Source organism: Puma concolor, chromosome D1 (genome assembly GCF_028749965.1).
Source record: "Puma concolor isolate L17-30 chromosome D1, mPumCon1.1.hap2, whole genome shotgun sequence".
NCBI lineage: Eukaryota > Metazoa > Chordata > Mammalia > Carnivora > Felidae > Puma > Puma concolor.
The window spans coordinates 13,681,699-13,699,750 of record NC_141676.1 but is presented as its reverse complement, the minus strand read 5'-3'; the positions used below and the strand labels follow the sequence as shown (position 1 = coordinate 13,699,750).

General features: G+C 39.6%; 1 protein-coding gene across 1 annotated transcript in view; it reads right to left on the bottom strand.

Moving 5' to 3' along the window:
* Window positions 1–16,277, bottom strand: part of LOC112865117 (fatty acid desaturase 2-like protein FADS2B) — a 30,219-nt gene extending 13,942 nt beyond the window's left edge. Inside the window, exons 1-4 of the mRNA XM_086677402.1 lie at window positions 15,671–16,277; window positions 6,975–7,085; window positions 5,213–5,410; window positions 3,612–3,713 (exon numbers count right to left, since the gene is read on the bottom strand). Of these exons, the coding sequence (XP_086533528.1) occupies window positions 3,612–3,713; window positions 5,213–5,410; window positions 6,975–7,085; window positions 15,671–15,997 (738 nt within the window). The 5' untranslated portion in view covers window positions 15,998–16,277. The remainder of the gene's footprint in view (window positions 1–3,611; window positions 3,714–5,212; window positions 5,411–6,974; window positions 7,086–15,670) is intronic.
* Between the last annotated feature and the right edge of the window lie 1,775 nt (window positions 16,278–18,052).

Genomic DNA, 18,052 nt, shown 5'->3' with positions numbered 1-18,052 from the left:
TATTACATAAGAATAAGCAGTATTTGGTTTTTATTGCATATTTGATATATCTCAATAACTGGCCTATACATGTTTTACATTGTCACTGTCCAATATGGTAGCCATGAGCCACATGCTGGCTTTTGAGCACTTGAAGTGTGACCAGTCAAATTAAGATGGCTGTATGTGTATAATATTGGATTTTGAGGCATGGTATGAAAAAAGGAGTGTAAAATATCTATTAACAACTTTTATATTGATTACATGTAGAAATTATAATATTTTGAATATATATGTGGTAATAAAGTTATCTTTTAAGATGTGGCTATGAGAAAATTTTAAATGATTTATATCATTTTAATGTGGCTTAGAATTATATTTCTGTTGGACTACACTCATCTAGACACTATACATCCATGGTAGAGGGGGAAGGGAATGTTTGAAAATCATGTGAGCATTGCCTTCTAGTCTTATTGCAGAGTCCTCTCTTAGCAAACCCTCGTGTTATCATCCCTCCGGAGTGATAGTCTCTTTTTACCACTAACACTCCCTACCATCCTTATGGTGGAATCTCTCTTCCTGCATCCCACATCTCTTCCCTGAATCTCATGCTTGAAAGGGAAATCACTTTCCAAACATTTCCTTGTGGGTGTTTCATGATATGTCAAACTCAAGGTGTACTCATCAATTTTCATTCCCCCTGTGGGGTCTCCATTGCACTCTGCTCGTCTCCTACTAAACTGCATACCACCCACTCACCCTTACAATTGTGCATTTTCTCTTTGTTTATCCATTCATTATTTATTTTGAAATACCTCCCATGCATCAGACACTGAGCCAAGTATTTGCTGTATAAAGTTAGACATGATAAAATGGAGCTCCCACACTTATGAAACATACAACCCAACAGGAGCAATACAGAAACAAGGGCACTGTGATAAACAATGATTCACTTTGTTAGTTTAATCCTTTGTGAGCTAACATTTTGACTGTACCCTTGCAGTCAATGACTATCTGTGGAAACTGGTAATGTCAGAGTAATTATTGGTGTGATAAGGCAGCTGGCTCTACCCTCACCCCTCGGTCTGGAAGCCACAATTACTGGAGGTGAGGGATAGTGATCCAGCTGGAAGTGAAGATAATCAGCTACATGCAAATAGGTTGCCCCTGTACCAAATTCCATATAAGAACCACCCTAAGTCATTCCTCATTTCCATGTTAGGTTCTTTCTTGGTGCGTTATAAGGATCCAAACATTGTTCTAAAGCCATTTTGGGGCTGAATTCAAATCCCTGCTACTGGGTGTATGTGGCGTTGGGTAATTTCCTCATCTGTGAAATGAATGAGAAAAATGTTACAGGAAATAACATACTTGACACTCCCCCCCCCCCAAAATTATTTTAGGATGTAGTCATGGAAACAGGAAAGGCCAGATTTTCAAGGCAGATCTTAATATCAAATATTCTATCTCTTTGTCCCTATAATGACACTTGATTCTTATAGTTTTCAAACTGGGCATGCTGGGTGTTGGGGAGGGGATGTCGAAAAATATGCTACAGGGAGTCCATTTTGATTTGAACATTGCACAGAAGTCCAAAATGTGTGCAGACATTTCAGAGTGTACTTTCAGAAGGGCTCTTTTGCTGCACACACACACAAAAAAGCAAAGACCAGACATGCACCATTACTAGCACAGGTAGTGAAAGCATATTCCAACAAAATCTCAATATATATTTATGCTTTTCCATGGGGGAGGGTAAATTGGCATGATTCAAGTTTTGAAATTTAACATTGTAATGTATGTAGAAGGTGAAGTTGTTGCTGCTTCTATTATAATTTTCTTTGTTACTTCCCTCCTTCCCAACTTTCCTTCCCCTAGGTAGTTTACTCTGCTGCAGATGATTGAAGCCTGTATTCATTTTGCTCACAAATTGCTGGTTTTGCCTGCAAAAGGCCCAGTGCACTCAATTAGCTTTTAGAGCATTTCCCATTTACTTCCTCTGTTCATGAGTTATCAAGGTTGTGTTCATTTCAACTAGTGCAAAACTTGTTTCTGGCAACACAACTCATAGAGAAAGAGCAGTGTACAAATTTGGACCAATGGAAAAGCAATGATTTGTTTTTAAAGCACCAGCAAGGGTAGAGCTTGAAACATTATATATACTGACACCAGATCAACTGTCAATTATCTCCAGGTCACATGAGTCTCCTTTTCCCTCTGACTTCCTCAAAACAGGGGAGGGAGAGTGGGAGGGTCCATTACCTAATTCTTTCTGTGGGATTTCCTTCTTTTATTCTGTGGTAAAGATTTCTGATTGAACACAGAAACAGTGTCAATTTAGCACTAGTGGATGGAGGGCAGAACAGTGCACCTACAGGAATTTCCCAGTTAAATAAAACATCAAATAAAATGACAATATGTTATTCATTCTAACAATTTTGAGTAACAGACATAATTCTAATAGGAACCCAGATCCCACTCAGTGTTACTGAATCTACTTAAACTTTGTTTGCTCGACTGGAAAGAGGATAAATAAGACGGTGATTTTAAGTATCTTCCAGTTCAATATAAAACAACAGTGCTAAGACAAAACAAAAGTGCCTGTGAGTTTTTTCTAAAATGAGCTGGCTTGAATGCAATATTTGGCTTAGTGGAAGGCTCAGAGGCATTTCCTCCCCCCCCCCCGCCCCCCGTCTGGGCCAGTGTACATAGTCACTAAATCCTAGAATGTCCTAGAAAAGCAGACATCCAGTTTAACTCCTAATATTAGAGATAAGGACATGGAGAGTCAGATATCAGACAAGATCACACAAGGGGCCTTTTCAGAGTCAGATCTAGCACCCACTCTTAGCAGTCCTGTACTGTTACCTTGGTTCACCCATCCATCCATCCACTCAACAAATGCTATTGAAGGCTTACTATGTGCCAAGCACTCTGCTAGGTGCTGCAGCATAGTGGCACATAGGACAAAGTATATGCTCTCCTGGAGTTTGTGCAGGGATACAAGGCCAACTGCCATCATCATCACTGCTGTTTCCAGCCTTCTGGGATTTGCAGCCCTTGACTCTTGAACAGTGCCATCTGACCTGTCTTGTCCACTTTTTCTCTCTCTTCACTATTATCTCTTCTGCATCCTTTCCTATTTCTTCATAGCCCTGTCCTTCTAAGACAAATCGGGCTTTGCTAGATTCCTGTAGCTTCCCAGCAGTAAATATTCAGACTCCTTCTAGAAACATTCCCATTCATGATTTTACAGAGCACCTCTTCATTTATAAAGGTACAATTGTTCTCCTCCAAGGTGGTTTCTTAATTGGGTACCAGGGACTGGGCCAAAGACTTTATTAGTGTAAGAAAAAAAAAAACTGTTGGAATTTACTAAATAAAAATAAACCTTCCCTCATAAAAATTCCAAATTTTAATTTTAACATATATATTATAATGTCATGTGTATATATATATATATATATATATATATATATATTAGTACCTACATTTTTATTATATTTATATTTATTTGCAAATCTATTTATGCACAAACACTTTTTTTACTCCTATCAGCACACAAATTTGGTAACCATAGTCTGAGAAAATGAGTTTTGAGAATTCCATCATGCTCCATGAACATCCTGTACCTTGAGATGACTCATCACAAACTTTTGCATCAAGCGGCTCCACTTGGACTTTGGAAATATAGAAGTGTGTCCGAAGTCATGTTGCAGAAAAAAACACTGAACCTAGAAGAGATTAAGTTGTTGTTAGAGAGGTTGAGGAGTTAAGAAGAAATTAATCAATGAGCCCACCCATAGATTCAGGAGCCCATTGGAGAAGAATGGTGGGGGATCTCATCTGGCCCCAAGCCAAGTTCACTTTCTATTTCCCACACATTGCTTTCTTTCCCACTTGTGTGCCTTTGTGAACTGAGTTCTTTCAGCCTAGAACATTTTCCTTACCACTGTCAAATCTTCCAGTGAGGAGGACAAAGAGTATGGCCTTTGGAGTCAGGCAGATTTGGGTTCTCAACTGTTCTTTACCATGTATGTGTTGCACAGATCTTGGCAGGTTACTCAGTAGCTCTGAACCTCAGCTCTTCATCTGATAGGTAGGGATAATAATACCTTACTCATGGACTGTTGGCAAACTTACATACCTCCAAAGTGTTTGGCTTATGTTAAGCACCAAACAAATATTTGCTTCCTTTCCAGTTTGCAAAAGAATTGCTTTTCAAGGAATAAAGCAAGTTGACTTTACAAAAAATAAATAAATAACATATCATAAATTCTGGAATTAACGTTGACATTAATTTTCCATAAAACCTTCCCCAGTTATCCCCATGAGAATTAAATGCCTCTTTCTGCTTTAACAGCATATGCTGGTTCCTCTCTTTGGCACCGATGTCATTCTGTCACATAGAATGTTTACCAGTTTGAACATCGGTTTCCCCAGTGGAAGACTCTTTTCCCCAGGGAAGGAACCAGGTGCATTTCCTTTTGTGTCCCCCCCACAGTGTTGTGCTTACAGAAAGCCATGTTCAGAGGTTCACACTTCATTCAACAAAGATTTATCCAATGCTCTGCTGGTGCCAGTCGTTGATTACAATTTATGGTGGAATCCATAAGTTCAGGTTTTTAAGTTTTTATATAAATTCCAGTTAGTTAATATACAGTGTAATGCTAGTTTCAGATATACGATACAGTGATTCGACACCTCCGTACAACCCCCAGTGCTCATCGTGACAAGTTCACTCCTTAATCCCCATCACCTATTTCATACATCCCCCCACCCCCTCTCCTTTGGTAACCATCAGTTTGTTCTCCATAGTTAAGATTCTGTTTCTTGATTTGCCTTTCTCTCTTTTTATTGGTTGGAAGATGAATAAAAGACAAAAGTGAGTGTTACATGGCTGAGAAACGACTTCAGTTACTGAACTGGTATGGATACAATTGGGCAAAGACGAACATCTGTCATAAATTAAATATTTCCTATGTGCTAGTCATTGTGCTAAGTGTTTTACACGTTAACTTGTTTAGTAGAGAATATTTACATAAAACTTGTTATCCCGTTTTACAGACAAAAGACTGGGGGCTGGCAAGATGTGGTAACTTGCTGGTGTCAGATGTGGATTAGTAGCTTGCCAGGAAGTGTCAGGAAGCACCTGGTGCAGGTCTAAAGGGAGAAGGAAACAATTCTGAATTGTCCCCTAAAGCCACTGCTTGATTTTAGGGTATGTGCTTACCTGGGAAATTGTGAGAAGGAAGGAGATGAATATTGTCACAGGCCAGCCACTGCCAAAATGCCACACTATTAGCCAAGCCAGAGTTTCTAAAATCAAGATCTGGGCAAACTGAAGGAAGAAGAACACTGGGTTGACCTTGAACATGTTCATGGCCTCTAATGTTCTCCGCAATTCTCGGAAATCTTCCACCAGCTGGGACTGAGAAATAAATGTTCAAGGAAGGAATTAGTTCCCTCAGGGAACACAAATGAACACAATTAATAATCTCTTTTATTACTTTATTAATACCTTACTTTTATGAATAGAAATTTAAGGATATTAACAAATTTAATTGAGCAAAATTAAAAACATAAAACTACGAGCAAACAAAACCTTTTAAAAAGGTTATGATAATTTTTTTTTTTCAGGAGAAGAGAAAAAATGGGTAGTGATTTGTAAACTGTCCTCAGAAAGAGTAGGGTTTGGGGGGGGGGCGATTCTAGGGAGTTATTGTCTAACAGTTGTCTTTTAACCATCAGTATTGTTTCAGGTATTGATTGATCACCGATGATGCTTCAGGGAACTGTGTGGTCTATATGGACTTGTGTTACCATACGTAGTGGTACACTTTACACAGAATTTTCTACTTCATCATCAGATCAGTTTGTGCAAAGAGCCCTTTCATTAAAGATGATTAACATAGAAAAATGCAGTTCATGTAAATTAGTTCAAAGGAAGACTTTCCTATGAGCTGCTTGATGGGTCCCTAGGCACAAGGCAGGATAGTGTGTGTGTGCTGATGTGTATGTGTGTCTGTATGTGTGGGGGCGGGTAAGTTTCCTTGTCCTGTGTGTGTGTAACATGCATATGTGCATGTGTGTGCATGGTCAAGGCTAGTATTGGTTTACAAGCTTGCCAATCAAACTGGAGAGTCAGTGCAAGAGATGGGAAGAAATATCTCTTAGCTTAATGACTAATGGGTTTGAAAACAGGACAGTTGACACAGTGACCAGGGTATAAGAAAGAAAACAAGACTGTTCAAGGAGATACACAAAAGGAGAGAAATTTGTAGCATAAAATGTAAAAGCTATGAACATAATTCTAGAAGCAAAATTTTCATTTGGATTGGGGCCAGAAATAAGTGACTTGGAATCCCAGTTTTCTGATACACCAACTATGGGACTTTCAGATAGCAATTTATTTTCCTTGGACTATAGTTTCACCAAATGTAGAAAGGGCTTCTGTTATGATATATTCACATCTTTCATTCAATAGCTATTTATGGAGTCCGTACTATATGTCTGATCCTGTGCAGGTGGGTTCTTGAGTACACAGAGATAAGCAATATAGATAGATAGATAGATAGATACATACATACATACATACATACATACATACATATTCCCTGCTATCATGGAACTTACTTTAAAAGGGAACATAGACACAGACATCAAACATTTTTATAATCAGTCACTGGACAAAAATTGTATCTAGATATATCTGGGCAAAAAAAGAGGTACTTGGAGACATGGAAATTCTGTTTGGTACAGGACCAAACATTTCTTTCCTTTTTACACAGAGGTTTAAGAATTCTGAGTGTCTAAGGAGGATGACGTTATATTGTAATATGTAGAAGCTACTCATTTATGGTATAGCAGGTTCACCCAGCCATGATGTCAGGCATCTCACAGAAAATGATCAATTCTTGGATATGTCAGGAAACGATCAGCTGGCCTTTGTCCTCATCCCTCCACATGTTTCTGAGTCCTGAGACCCCACTCACACTTTTGTGTCTCTCCTGGCTAGGCTCTTCTGGGGCAAGCTCTCCAATGAGCAGCAGCTTAAGGTACAATTTTGCAATGTCAAGGTCCAGGTGCATGGCTCTGAAGACATCCTGTAAATCACAGAGAATTGATAGAGGCTTAGGAGACACATGCTTATCTACAGAATAGTCCCCTTCCTTACCTTATCCTGTGCCCATCTTGGGAATCAGCAGACTCTATTACAGAGGATTTCTTCTAACCCCAGGTTGATGTCTCCAGTTGAACAATCAAAATTACCCTTGGAGATACTTTGTGAAAGCTTCATGCTGGAGATCCCCCAGCTTGATGCACTGCTTCATTAGGCAAGCCCAACACAGCCAGGATATTCCTGATCATTGGAAGGGATCGCTGTTTACTTTATTGAGCACCAGAAGAATTAATTTGCTGGAGTTAATAAGCCATGATGAATCCTTAAAGTCCAACATCAGGCTTGGTGGAAGTTGCCCACACAGAAACATGCAGCAACCATGACTAGCTGTGAAAAGCACATCTCCCATCAAATCTCCCTCTTGGTTCCTGGCCAAAGCCAAGAGGAATGAAACATTTGAATTAAGTTATTTTTAAAAAAACTGGTTAAAGTTGACATTGATAGTGTAGGATTAATTCACAGGAGAGAAAGGGAGCACAGCCCTTGAGGTCTGAGTTGTCTAAAGTACACGCTTTTCACAAAGTTTTTCACTGGAGGGGTCTCATTACTCTTTCTAAACAGTGCTAGGGCAGTCTCTGCAAGGGTTGTGACAGCCAGGCACATAGAGGTGACCAACTGCTTTTCCCCATCTCAGGTCCATGTTAAGCAGCACCTTGTGGGTAGAGGCTATGTGAAGTGTGGTGGTTCCTATATCCTGCTTATATTTGGAACTAAAAGATATTCTCTTTCCTTCCAGGGATTTAAACCATTTTGGGGGAAGGAAAATTCTCCAAGAGGTGGACTTTCTAGGCTTTCTGCTAATATGACTTTGGGTACAGGAGTTATTAAAAGTGAGGGAATATAATCAACATCATAAATTGAAAACATGGAAGCCACACCCACGACTCTAAAGTGCTGGTATCCCATAGTACTGACTAGGAAAATGGACCCTGGAGTGGCCTTTCTTCATTTAAATTCTGGTTTCTACTTACTAGCTGTGGAGCTATGAAGCTGTGGACAAGTCTCTTGACCTTGTCTGTGCTTCTGTTTTCTCTAACAGAAGGGTGATGACAATAGCCAACCAATTCATAAAGTTACTTTAGGGATTAAGCGAGTCAACATATTAGCCATCTTTCTTGTATGTATACTTCTAGTGCTAAGAACTTACTACCTACATTCCCTTCAATACAGCACCTCAGAGATTTTCTTCCTATACTCCAATGCTTAATGTGTAATGAACTCTGAATTATTTTAGTGAAGATAATGAAACTTCCAAGTTCAAAGTGCAAAGCAACTTTAGATACATCTAAGAACTATGTAGAAGCCTACTTTCTAAGAAGGTGTTTATGTAAAGAATAACATTAATTAGAAGGGTGCAATATCAGCTTTTTAGACTGACTTCTCCTTATGGTCTCTAGGTTCAATGATATAAAAAGGGCTTTGTATTTGCTAGAACCAGTCCAGTCCCTACTTTCCATTCTGCTTCTGCGTACTTTACTCTGACCCCCTTTGGAAATGCTATACTATATAATTTCACATTCTACAACTTTAAAACTTAGTTTCCTGAGCCAGGAAGACAGCCATCCAGTGATTAAGAAGGCTATTAAGTATTTCAGAATGATCCATAGTGGCAAAATATTCTACCTGTTCTTTAAGAGCAGATAGGATGGAAAACATTCTGGTGGATCAAGATAAGAAGGTAGAAGAAAGGTAAGCCATTGAAATTTCATTTTACTATAAGCAGTCATTCAGAACCCTGGAGCAGTGTGCTGACAAAAACATTCTTCTGGGTTCATTGTTTGTTTGTTTGTTTGTTTGTTTGTTTGTTTGTTTGTTTTGTTGGTTGGTTTTGGTGGGGGTTTATTCGTTTGTCTTTTGATTCACAGCAAAATCCATAGGCAACACTGCAATAACAGATCCTAAAGACCAACAGAGTTTTTCCAGAATAGTAAGCCTTGCCCTGCCATGTGGACCTCTTTTCATTGTACTGATGAGCAGTACAACAAAGGAGTTTATGTAGTCTTAGAATATTCAATGTAAAAGAATTTCCTAATAGAGTCTGGATATTGTGGAAGTTGTGAAATTCTCTTTTTGAAACACCTGTAAAAACAGGTTATGTTATCAACACACTTGGGTAAGTATATTCGTGCTGAAGGAAGGAGAGGGGGTAAAATGAAGGGGAGAGGGGATAGTTCTAACTTCTGTTGAGCGTATCTTGTGTACCAGACAATCTATGGGCCAACTCATAATCATCACCTTAGATCTGTGAGGTTCCATCATTTGTGCTATAAAGATAAAGATACAAAGTCTTTGAGGAGAGAAAGTCTTGTCCAAAATGCCACAGCAAATAGGTAAATAGTAGAGCCAAGATTTGAACTAAAGTCTATGTGACTTTAAAGCCATGAAGCTGTAACAATTTATTCTATCCTTAACATGTATAATTCTTTTTCTGAAAGGCCTCTCAAGAGAGAAGTGATGCCAGATTGTTTGGGGTGATGCAAAAATCTGTATGTATCTGCTGGGCATATAGTAATGATACCTCTCCATATTAGGTTTTAATCCCTGAATTGCTTTGCCTCTGGCTTCAATCTGTCTCTCCAGGCTTACCTTTCACTATCACCCTTCATGAGCCATTTGTCCACCAGACATCTTCCCATTCAATGAACATTCCATGCCTGTCTATTGTTCTGAAGCTTGGCACATACTGTTTCCTTTGTCTTAACTACCTTCCTCCATTTTCTCTATAAATACTCTTCCTCACTCCTCAAGATTCAGATTAAATAATGCCTCCACCTAACTTAGGAAAGTTATTTACCATCTCCTGTGGCTCCTGTAGCCCCTAGAGCTTTTCAAATTGTATTATAATGAAACTATGTACCTTCCCCCTTCTCTAGTGGTCTTTGTGTTTTTCTTTTTTAAAAATTAGTATAATATTCATATAGCCTTATATTGGCTTCAGGTGTACAAAAGAACGATTTGATATTTGCATGCATTGCAAAATAATCACCACAATAAGTCTGGTTAACATCTGCCCCCTTACATAGTTACCAAATTCTTTTTCTGGTGATGATAACTTGTAAGATTTAATCTCTCAACACTTTTCAAATACGCAACACAGTATTATTAACTATAATCACCATGCAAAACATTACAACCCCCATGAGTTATTTATTGTAGCTGGAAGTTTGCACTTTTGAACTCCTTCACCCTTTTATCCCACCCCGTACCTCCTGCCTCTGGTAACCACCAATTGGTTTTCTGTATCTATGAGCTTGATATTTTGTTTTCTTTCTTAGATTCCACATATAAGTGAAATCATATGCTATTTTTCTTCCTCTGTCTGACATATTTCAATTAGCATAATGCCTTCTGGGTCCATCCAGGTTGTTGCAAATGGCAGGATTTCGTTCTTTTTTATGGCTGAATAGTATTCTATCGGGTGTGTGTGTGTGTGTGTGTGTGTGTGTGTGTGTGTGTGGGCGCACGCGCACGCATGCATGTGCATCACATTTTCTTTATACATTCATCTGTAGCTTTGTAGCATGTACTGATATCAGGGAATCCAGGTGGGTTATTTCTCAAGATTGCTTTGGCTATTTGGGGTCATTTATGGTTCCAATACAAATTTTAGGATTATTTAATCTATTTTCATGAAAAATGCCATTGGAATTCTGATAGATAATGCATGGAACCTGTGGATTGTTTTAGGTAGAATGGACATTTCAACAGATTAAATCTTCCAACCCATGAGCACAGAATACCTTTCCATTTGTTTGTATCTTCCTCAATTTCTTTCATTAATGTCTTAGTTTCTAGTGTGCAGGTCTTTCACCTTCTTGGATAAATTTGTTCCAACGTATGTTAGAGTTATTGAAGACGAAAGCCATGTACTATTGATTAAATTATTCCTACTGTCTCGTTTTGACTGGAATATGGCATGTGGCTCAGTGGATGCCTGATGAATAAGGGAAAGGAGGAATGAAGAGATGAATATAAGCCTTCTCTAACAAAGAAAAAGTTGGGAACATTCAAAAGTGTTGAGCTCAGAGGATACAGGTCTTAAGAACCAGTGTCTCTTCCCTACCCAGCATCTCCCATTTTCATCTGTTAGCTTTTTGACTCCCTTCTTAACCATAATCTCTACTCCTTAATCTATTCATAAATTTGTACCAACATTCATTTCAAAACGGGTTATTTCGACACAGGCCTGAGACAAACCCCTGCATTTACAAACTTAAGTACTATCATGAGGTCGTCCCCTGCACAAAGGCACCCATCCAGGAGGCTAGGTATGGGCTGAAATCCAGCAAACATTCTGTTTGCCAAATCTTGTGCTGCAACCACCCAAGGAGTGTGCCTTCCTAATTCACACTAAGGCACAGTGCAGGGTAGCAAAGGACTAAGCTGCATTATATTGGGGAAATTACTTAATTTCTCAAGCCTCAGGGTTTTTTTCTAAATGAGGATAATAATGTCACCCACTCTGCCTAATGGGTTTACTAATGCTTGCATTCATTTATTCAGTCATTCTATAAAACCTGATTGAGGATCCTATCTTAGCCTAGTAGCTAAGGGATTTGGTTTTGAAAGCCAGACCAAGTAAATAAATTAATAAGTGATTGCACTTTTTGTATTATATTTAGTTTGTCTGGGGGAAGAAATTCTGGAAATAAAACACCAGTGAGAAATATATATACACACAGTCACAAAACAAGGTAACTAGAACATGGATTTTGATTTACTCACCTCACGAAAGCTCACCAGACTAGTCAACATCCAACCACATATGCATTCCCACATCTCTGAGTAATTTCTCTTATGCTTACTCTTCTCTGGTCTCATGTGCTCCAAGGCAAAGGCTAAAGCCCCCTCATATTTTGGGTAGTACATGAGTTGTGAATAGGTCAGTTTGTAAGGAGAATGCCGTCTTTGCCCTTTATCTGGGAGAAAGCCTTTTTGGAATGGAGAATGTTCACTTAAAGTCACCCAGATTCCCCTTCGCCCACAGGAATAAGCAGAGGGTTATTTTTCCACTGCAACTCATTTCATTGTTTGAGAACTTTCATTATTTGAAAGCTCTTCCTTATAGCAAGGTTTTTTTCTGCGATACTTTCTGCTGAGCTCCAGCCCCAGTTCTCTCTCTCTCTGCTCTCCCTCCCAAACCTGCTCATCCTCCTGGCTTCCCTATTCTGTCATGGATATAGTCACCTAGTTCACTATGTCACATATGCACAAGTCAGACAGACTGTTTCTCCACGATTACTCAACCAGTCACTCATCACATTTTATAAATTATGTCTCATAGACATCCTTTGCAGCTACCCCGTCTTTTCCATTCCTGTGGTCAGTACCTTGTTAGGACTTTCAACATGTTCCCTGGGCTCCCTCCTTCATTTTGGCTGACTGTTCTTCAGTACAGCCATCACTTAGCTGCCAGACTGGCCTTTCTGAAAGAAAGCATGTCCTCATGGCCCATCTTCACCTTTAGTGCCTCAGCACCCCCTCTCTCTACTTCTCCACCTATTTTCTACTTGAATCGTTGTTCTGGTGAGAACCAGATAATTTAAGAAATGTTGACAACCCAGAGAAGATGCAACTACTCGTACTGATTACTACTTTCACTTTCACTAATGCTTAGAAATCTGGGTTGGTTTTGTCGTGGTGATTGCCGATGGGGATGGATGCTGTGCTAGGGAAGTGTTATTATGTGTAGTGGAAGAGGAGAAAGAAGAGGAAGGCATGGCTCAGCTCTCAAGAACCTTCCTCTCCCTCTCCTTTCTCTTTTCTCTTTCTCTACCTCTCCTTTCTCACATTCTGTCCTCCTTATGCCATGATAGTCAATGACGCTAATTGAGCACATACCATGGGCCAATATTGTGCTAAGCAAAAGAAGTGGTTAAGCTGGGATGCCCATTCTGGCTGGGTGTTTAGTCCTGACGTGAATCCTGCTTTCACTCCACCTCTGTGAAAAATCCTCTCTTCCTCCAGCCCTAACCTCACCTCCACTGACTGCATGCCACTCTTCTGAACTGCATACAGCTCCCCTGTCTTCCACATGGTAGTCCTCCAAATAGCTGGATGAACTTTTCTATATTTCCTCTAAGTTTTGGTTATCCTTTCCCTGTCATATTGGCCTTTGACCATCATGAGAAATAACTTGAGCTTCCCAGTGTCTTTCTTAGAGTGGGGACTTCAGAGATAATAAGTGGGTTGAACAGCACTAGGATACGAACTTGTTTTCTTTGTTCTAGATATTTCGTTCATGTACATGTATCACAAGGTTGCATTTATGCCTTTCATGGAACCCAGAACATACTGTTGTCTTACATGAAGACTGTGCCCAACTATTGTTTCATAAGCATGTCTTATCCTCAAATGCTTTGTAATCCTATTTTAACAATTGCAAAACAGCCCATCATATGGATATATTGATAACTATATAATCAGTTCTTCTTGGACTTACAGGTTGTTTCTGACTTTTCCCCAGTGAACTCTTCTCAGGTAAAAATACTGGGCCTAGACTCTAATTATTACCACCATGCCATTAGTTTTAAATCATATAGTTTGAAAACAATCAGACAACTCATATGGGAAATAACAGGAACTTATGTACCCATTTTGTTTTGTGGATTTATCTGTCTTGCCTTTGGTTTGGAGAAAATTACAACCCATCTCAGAACTAAGTAATAATAAAACAAAAGCGCTGCTATTTTTTTTTTAGTTTTTAATCTCTGCCAAGCGAGATGAAGGTATTATGATCCCTAATTTCTAGATGAGGAAGCCAAAGCTTCAAGAGTTTCATCAACCTTCTCAACACATTCTTAGTAAGTAGTTGAGCTCAGATACAAGCCAACCCTTTTCCATTCCCAAACCTGTACTCTTAATCATTATGCTGGACCCTTAACAAGGGTTTTAGAATAGCTGACTACATGAACGAGTGAATTAATGATCTATCACTATTCAGCGTTTATGGGGAAAGTAGAAGCTTCAAGGAGAGTTTCCATGTAAATAAAGGAATGGTGCTCTTCACTGGGCAGGTGCGGTCACGGGTTGAGGGCCAGCTAACAGAGACTATGCTTTCTTTGGTCCACAGTTGCCTTTCAGGGCACAACCTGCAAACACGTCTTAGGTTGTAGAGTAAGTCTCTGATTGTAGGTCCTTTATGTCCTGCCCTCCTTCACTAGAGAGAATGATGCTTCTCCACCATGGGCTCCTCTGTTCCCAATCAGATGACACCAAATATAATCAAGATTTCTAAGCTGGTAGTAAACAGGAAATAATAATCACACCTCTGAGGCTATGGATGCCAGTGAGATAAATCATAATAGTTAAAATTTAATGAAACTTTATTAATTGTTTGGCATTGTGCTAAACACTTTACAAGCATTAGTCCCATTTACCATAAACCAGTTAGATTGGTAAGGTCATTTCCATTTTACAAATGATGAAGCAGAGGCTGCGAGCATTTTAACAACTTTCCCACGTTCATATATCCAGTTGCCAAGCTCAGGCTCCCTGAATTCTGAGTAGCTATGGGGTATTATATTTGTCAGAACTCTTCTGGAGCCTCCCATTCTTCTTGAACCATCTTCCTTTGCGAGAATCTTTTCTCCAAACATTTTTGGATTTACTTACATGAAGTCTAGGGTACATGGCTGCGCACGCTCAGGATTTTCATTCTTAAGATATGAATCCCAAGGTGGCATGGGTATTTTATCCTAAAGTCCTGATGGTTTTATTTTATTAATTAATTCCACCTTGTTGGCTAGAATTGGATGTGGAATCATGTTTTTTTTTCCCTAACTTCTTACAGATAAACATCATCAGAAAATTAAAGATTCATCAGCTCAGCTGTCTCAAGCTGAGTGAGTTTATCAGTTATTTCCAAGGTGGTTGAAGGCCTGCATCTTTGCCAACACATCATCTGAGCTGATCCTGTGACTTGGGTTAGAAAAGCACTATCCATAATTGTAGGTTTGTGTTATTAACATTTTGATGCCTATCATGTGAATTGCTGTCTTCCTTTTACACACCCCATTTATAAGAGTCTGAGAAATTTCTAGATGGGCACAGACGTGATTTTTCCCAAATTTTACTCATGCATTTGTAACTTTCTTCTTAAAAGACAGTGACAGATGGTAGCCACACTTATGGTGAGCATAGCCTGGTGTATCGAGTTGTTGAATCACTATATTGTACACTTGAACTAATGAAATGTTGTGTGTCAACTATACTAAACCAGGAAGCAAACAGTGACTCCAATTCAAAACACAACACCAAGAGAAAACAAAATCCAAAATGCACAAACAGTATCCACTGTCAGCATCTGAGCCCATCCCAAAATAGGAGCTAGTCCTTGAGGCTTATTTGGTTTCAGGTTCTTGCAGGATAGGAATCCTGAAAAATTGGTTTGGGAGGAGATGAGCAATTGTGGAGTTTGAACACGTACTCAAAATGCTTTGGGAATGAGAGCCAAGTCCCAGCCACCCACCAGTCGGAAGGGAGAAGGCAGAGCTTTGAGTTCCTTACCGTGGCATCTTCCCCAGCATAGTGGTTGAGGACTCGGCTCCCCCCTGGATGCTTGTTGGCCCAGCCAGTAACATCGTAGACCTTGCGATTGATCACCAGCCACTGATCAGCCTTCTGATTGTGTTTCTGGATCTCCTGCCAGCTGTACATGTTGAGACTTTTTCTGGGCACGCCACACTTTCCATTTGCCTCCTGCTTTACAGAGATTTCACCTCTCCCATTTACTACTGGTTTCCCATTCGCTTGATACTTCTCACCCAGGTATGGCTGACCCTCTCCTACAAGGTCCCCATTCCCTGCATGCTTGTCTTCAAGCTTCGTCGTCATTGCACCCCTCTGATTTCCGGGTTGGCTCCTGAAATTTCTAATATTTGCCTCTGATTAGACCATAAAATGACACTTTTCCTTCCTTCTTATTCTGCTTCAGTAGAATACTGCAGTAGAATACTACTGATGCCTGCACAGAAAACTTTTTAACCTGGTTATCTCTTCACCACCCTGACAGTGAGCTCATCCCCAGCCTCACACTTCTCTGTCTGTCCGGATTTTCTCTGCCCTGCTAGAGGCTTGGTCACCTTCCTTCTCTCTGCTGGCTGATGTCTTAGCAGCATCCTCTTTCATCATTAAATGTCCCCTGGTAAAGAGCTTGGACCAATCACAGTTGGTCTGAAAGTTGTGGCCCGCACCCAGGGCCGTGGGGCAAGGCTCAGGTCACAGGGCTGTCCTACACTGCCACTCCATGGAGTTGGGTTCACCAGCTCTCTGGCGTGCCTGTGGATAGAGACATTTAGGTTTGTTAATTCCACGTGTGATTGAAATGTATTAAATTGTCTTTCCATCATCTCTGTGTAATGGAATTGCCCCAACCTCTGTCTGAATGATATAGTTGACCCTTGAACAACACACAGTCAAAAAATCCACGTATAAAACTTGGACTGTCCCAAAACATAACCACTAATAGCCTAGTACTGAAGAAGCCTGATTGATAGTATAAAAGGTCCATTAACACAGATTGTGTATGTTACATGTATCATATACTTTACTCTTACAATAAAGTAAGCTAAAGAAAACAAATAATTAAGAAAATCATAAGGAAGATAAAGTGTATTTACAGTACTGTACTGCATTTGTTAGAAAAACATGGATATAAGTGGACCCACAGAGTTCAAACCTGTGTTGTTCAAGGATACACTGTATTTCATTGGAACCACATCCCTCTCCTCCAGGCCACAGAGGCTGATCCAGGAGAGCTACCCAACCTAAGCTGAACCAAGATCTCCTGGAATTGTCTAATATCTTGAATCGAGGAGATGTAAATTTAGGATATTAACAAGGGTTACTTTCTATCATTTGGACTGGGAAGCCAAAATTTTTGTCCATACCAAGTGCAAAAAGTAAGGAGATACCAGGAAAAAAATTTCAAGTTTATAAATTTCGGAAGTTTTCCTGGATAGAATTCTCATAATACTACAAAGTGTGATACCACATGCCTCATGAGAAAATGGAGATTTGTATCATGTTTACTATTGTATCCGTAGGTCTAGCACAGTATGCATTTAATAATTATTTGTTCAATGGTTGAACAAGTAGGGCACCAAGCAGAGGAAATAGCTGGATGAAGGAACTGGACATCTGGTCCCAATTACCTTGATCCTGGAAGGTCTTATATCTCATGGAGGATTATTTGACTACCATAGCTGATTTCATCAAAGTTCCCCAAAGAATTTTGCTGAGCAGCAGGTACTTATGAACCTTGCCCTGTGTTTCCACGAATCCCCCTACCCAGTAGTTCACTCACCTCCCAGTTCTAATTCGATCATATATTTTATTAAATGGGTGTTTGAGGTAACATCGATTTGCCATTCATTCAGTGACCACTTATGAAGTTCAAATATGTGTAAAGCACAGCAAAAATTGATTGTTTCCTCTGCTTTAAAAGTGTCCTAATAGGAAAGCAGTTACTACCTGCTTCAACAAACAAAATAGCAATACCTACTTTAGGATCAGCAGTTTCATGGTATCATCTCATCATAACATAAGAAATCTCCCACGTATATATGTGAAGTCATGAATTCCATCATATGAGAGACTCAGAGAGTGAGGATTTTTTTTAAAAAAAACAATTTTAATTATCCCAAGCTTGAGTAATTTATCTTGACTTTTTCTGCTTGCTTCTCAGAGAGGTGGGGCACAGACCTCATCTGAGATAAACTAGAAGATGATTCTCTGGCCATAAAGGTAAATTGCATTGCTGTGAATTATGAAGTTGGATGTGTAATTAGAGACCCTAAAGGTCATGGGACTTGTGGTTGCCTGTTCAGAGGGGTGGTGGCCGACCTGTGTTAAACAAATGCTGAACCACTCATCTGGGCTTCTAGTCCC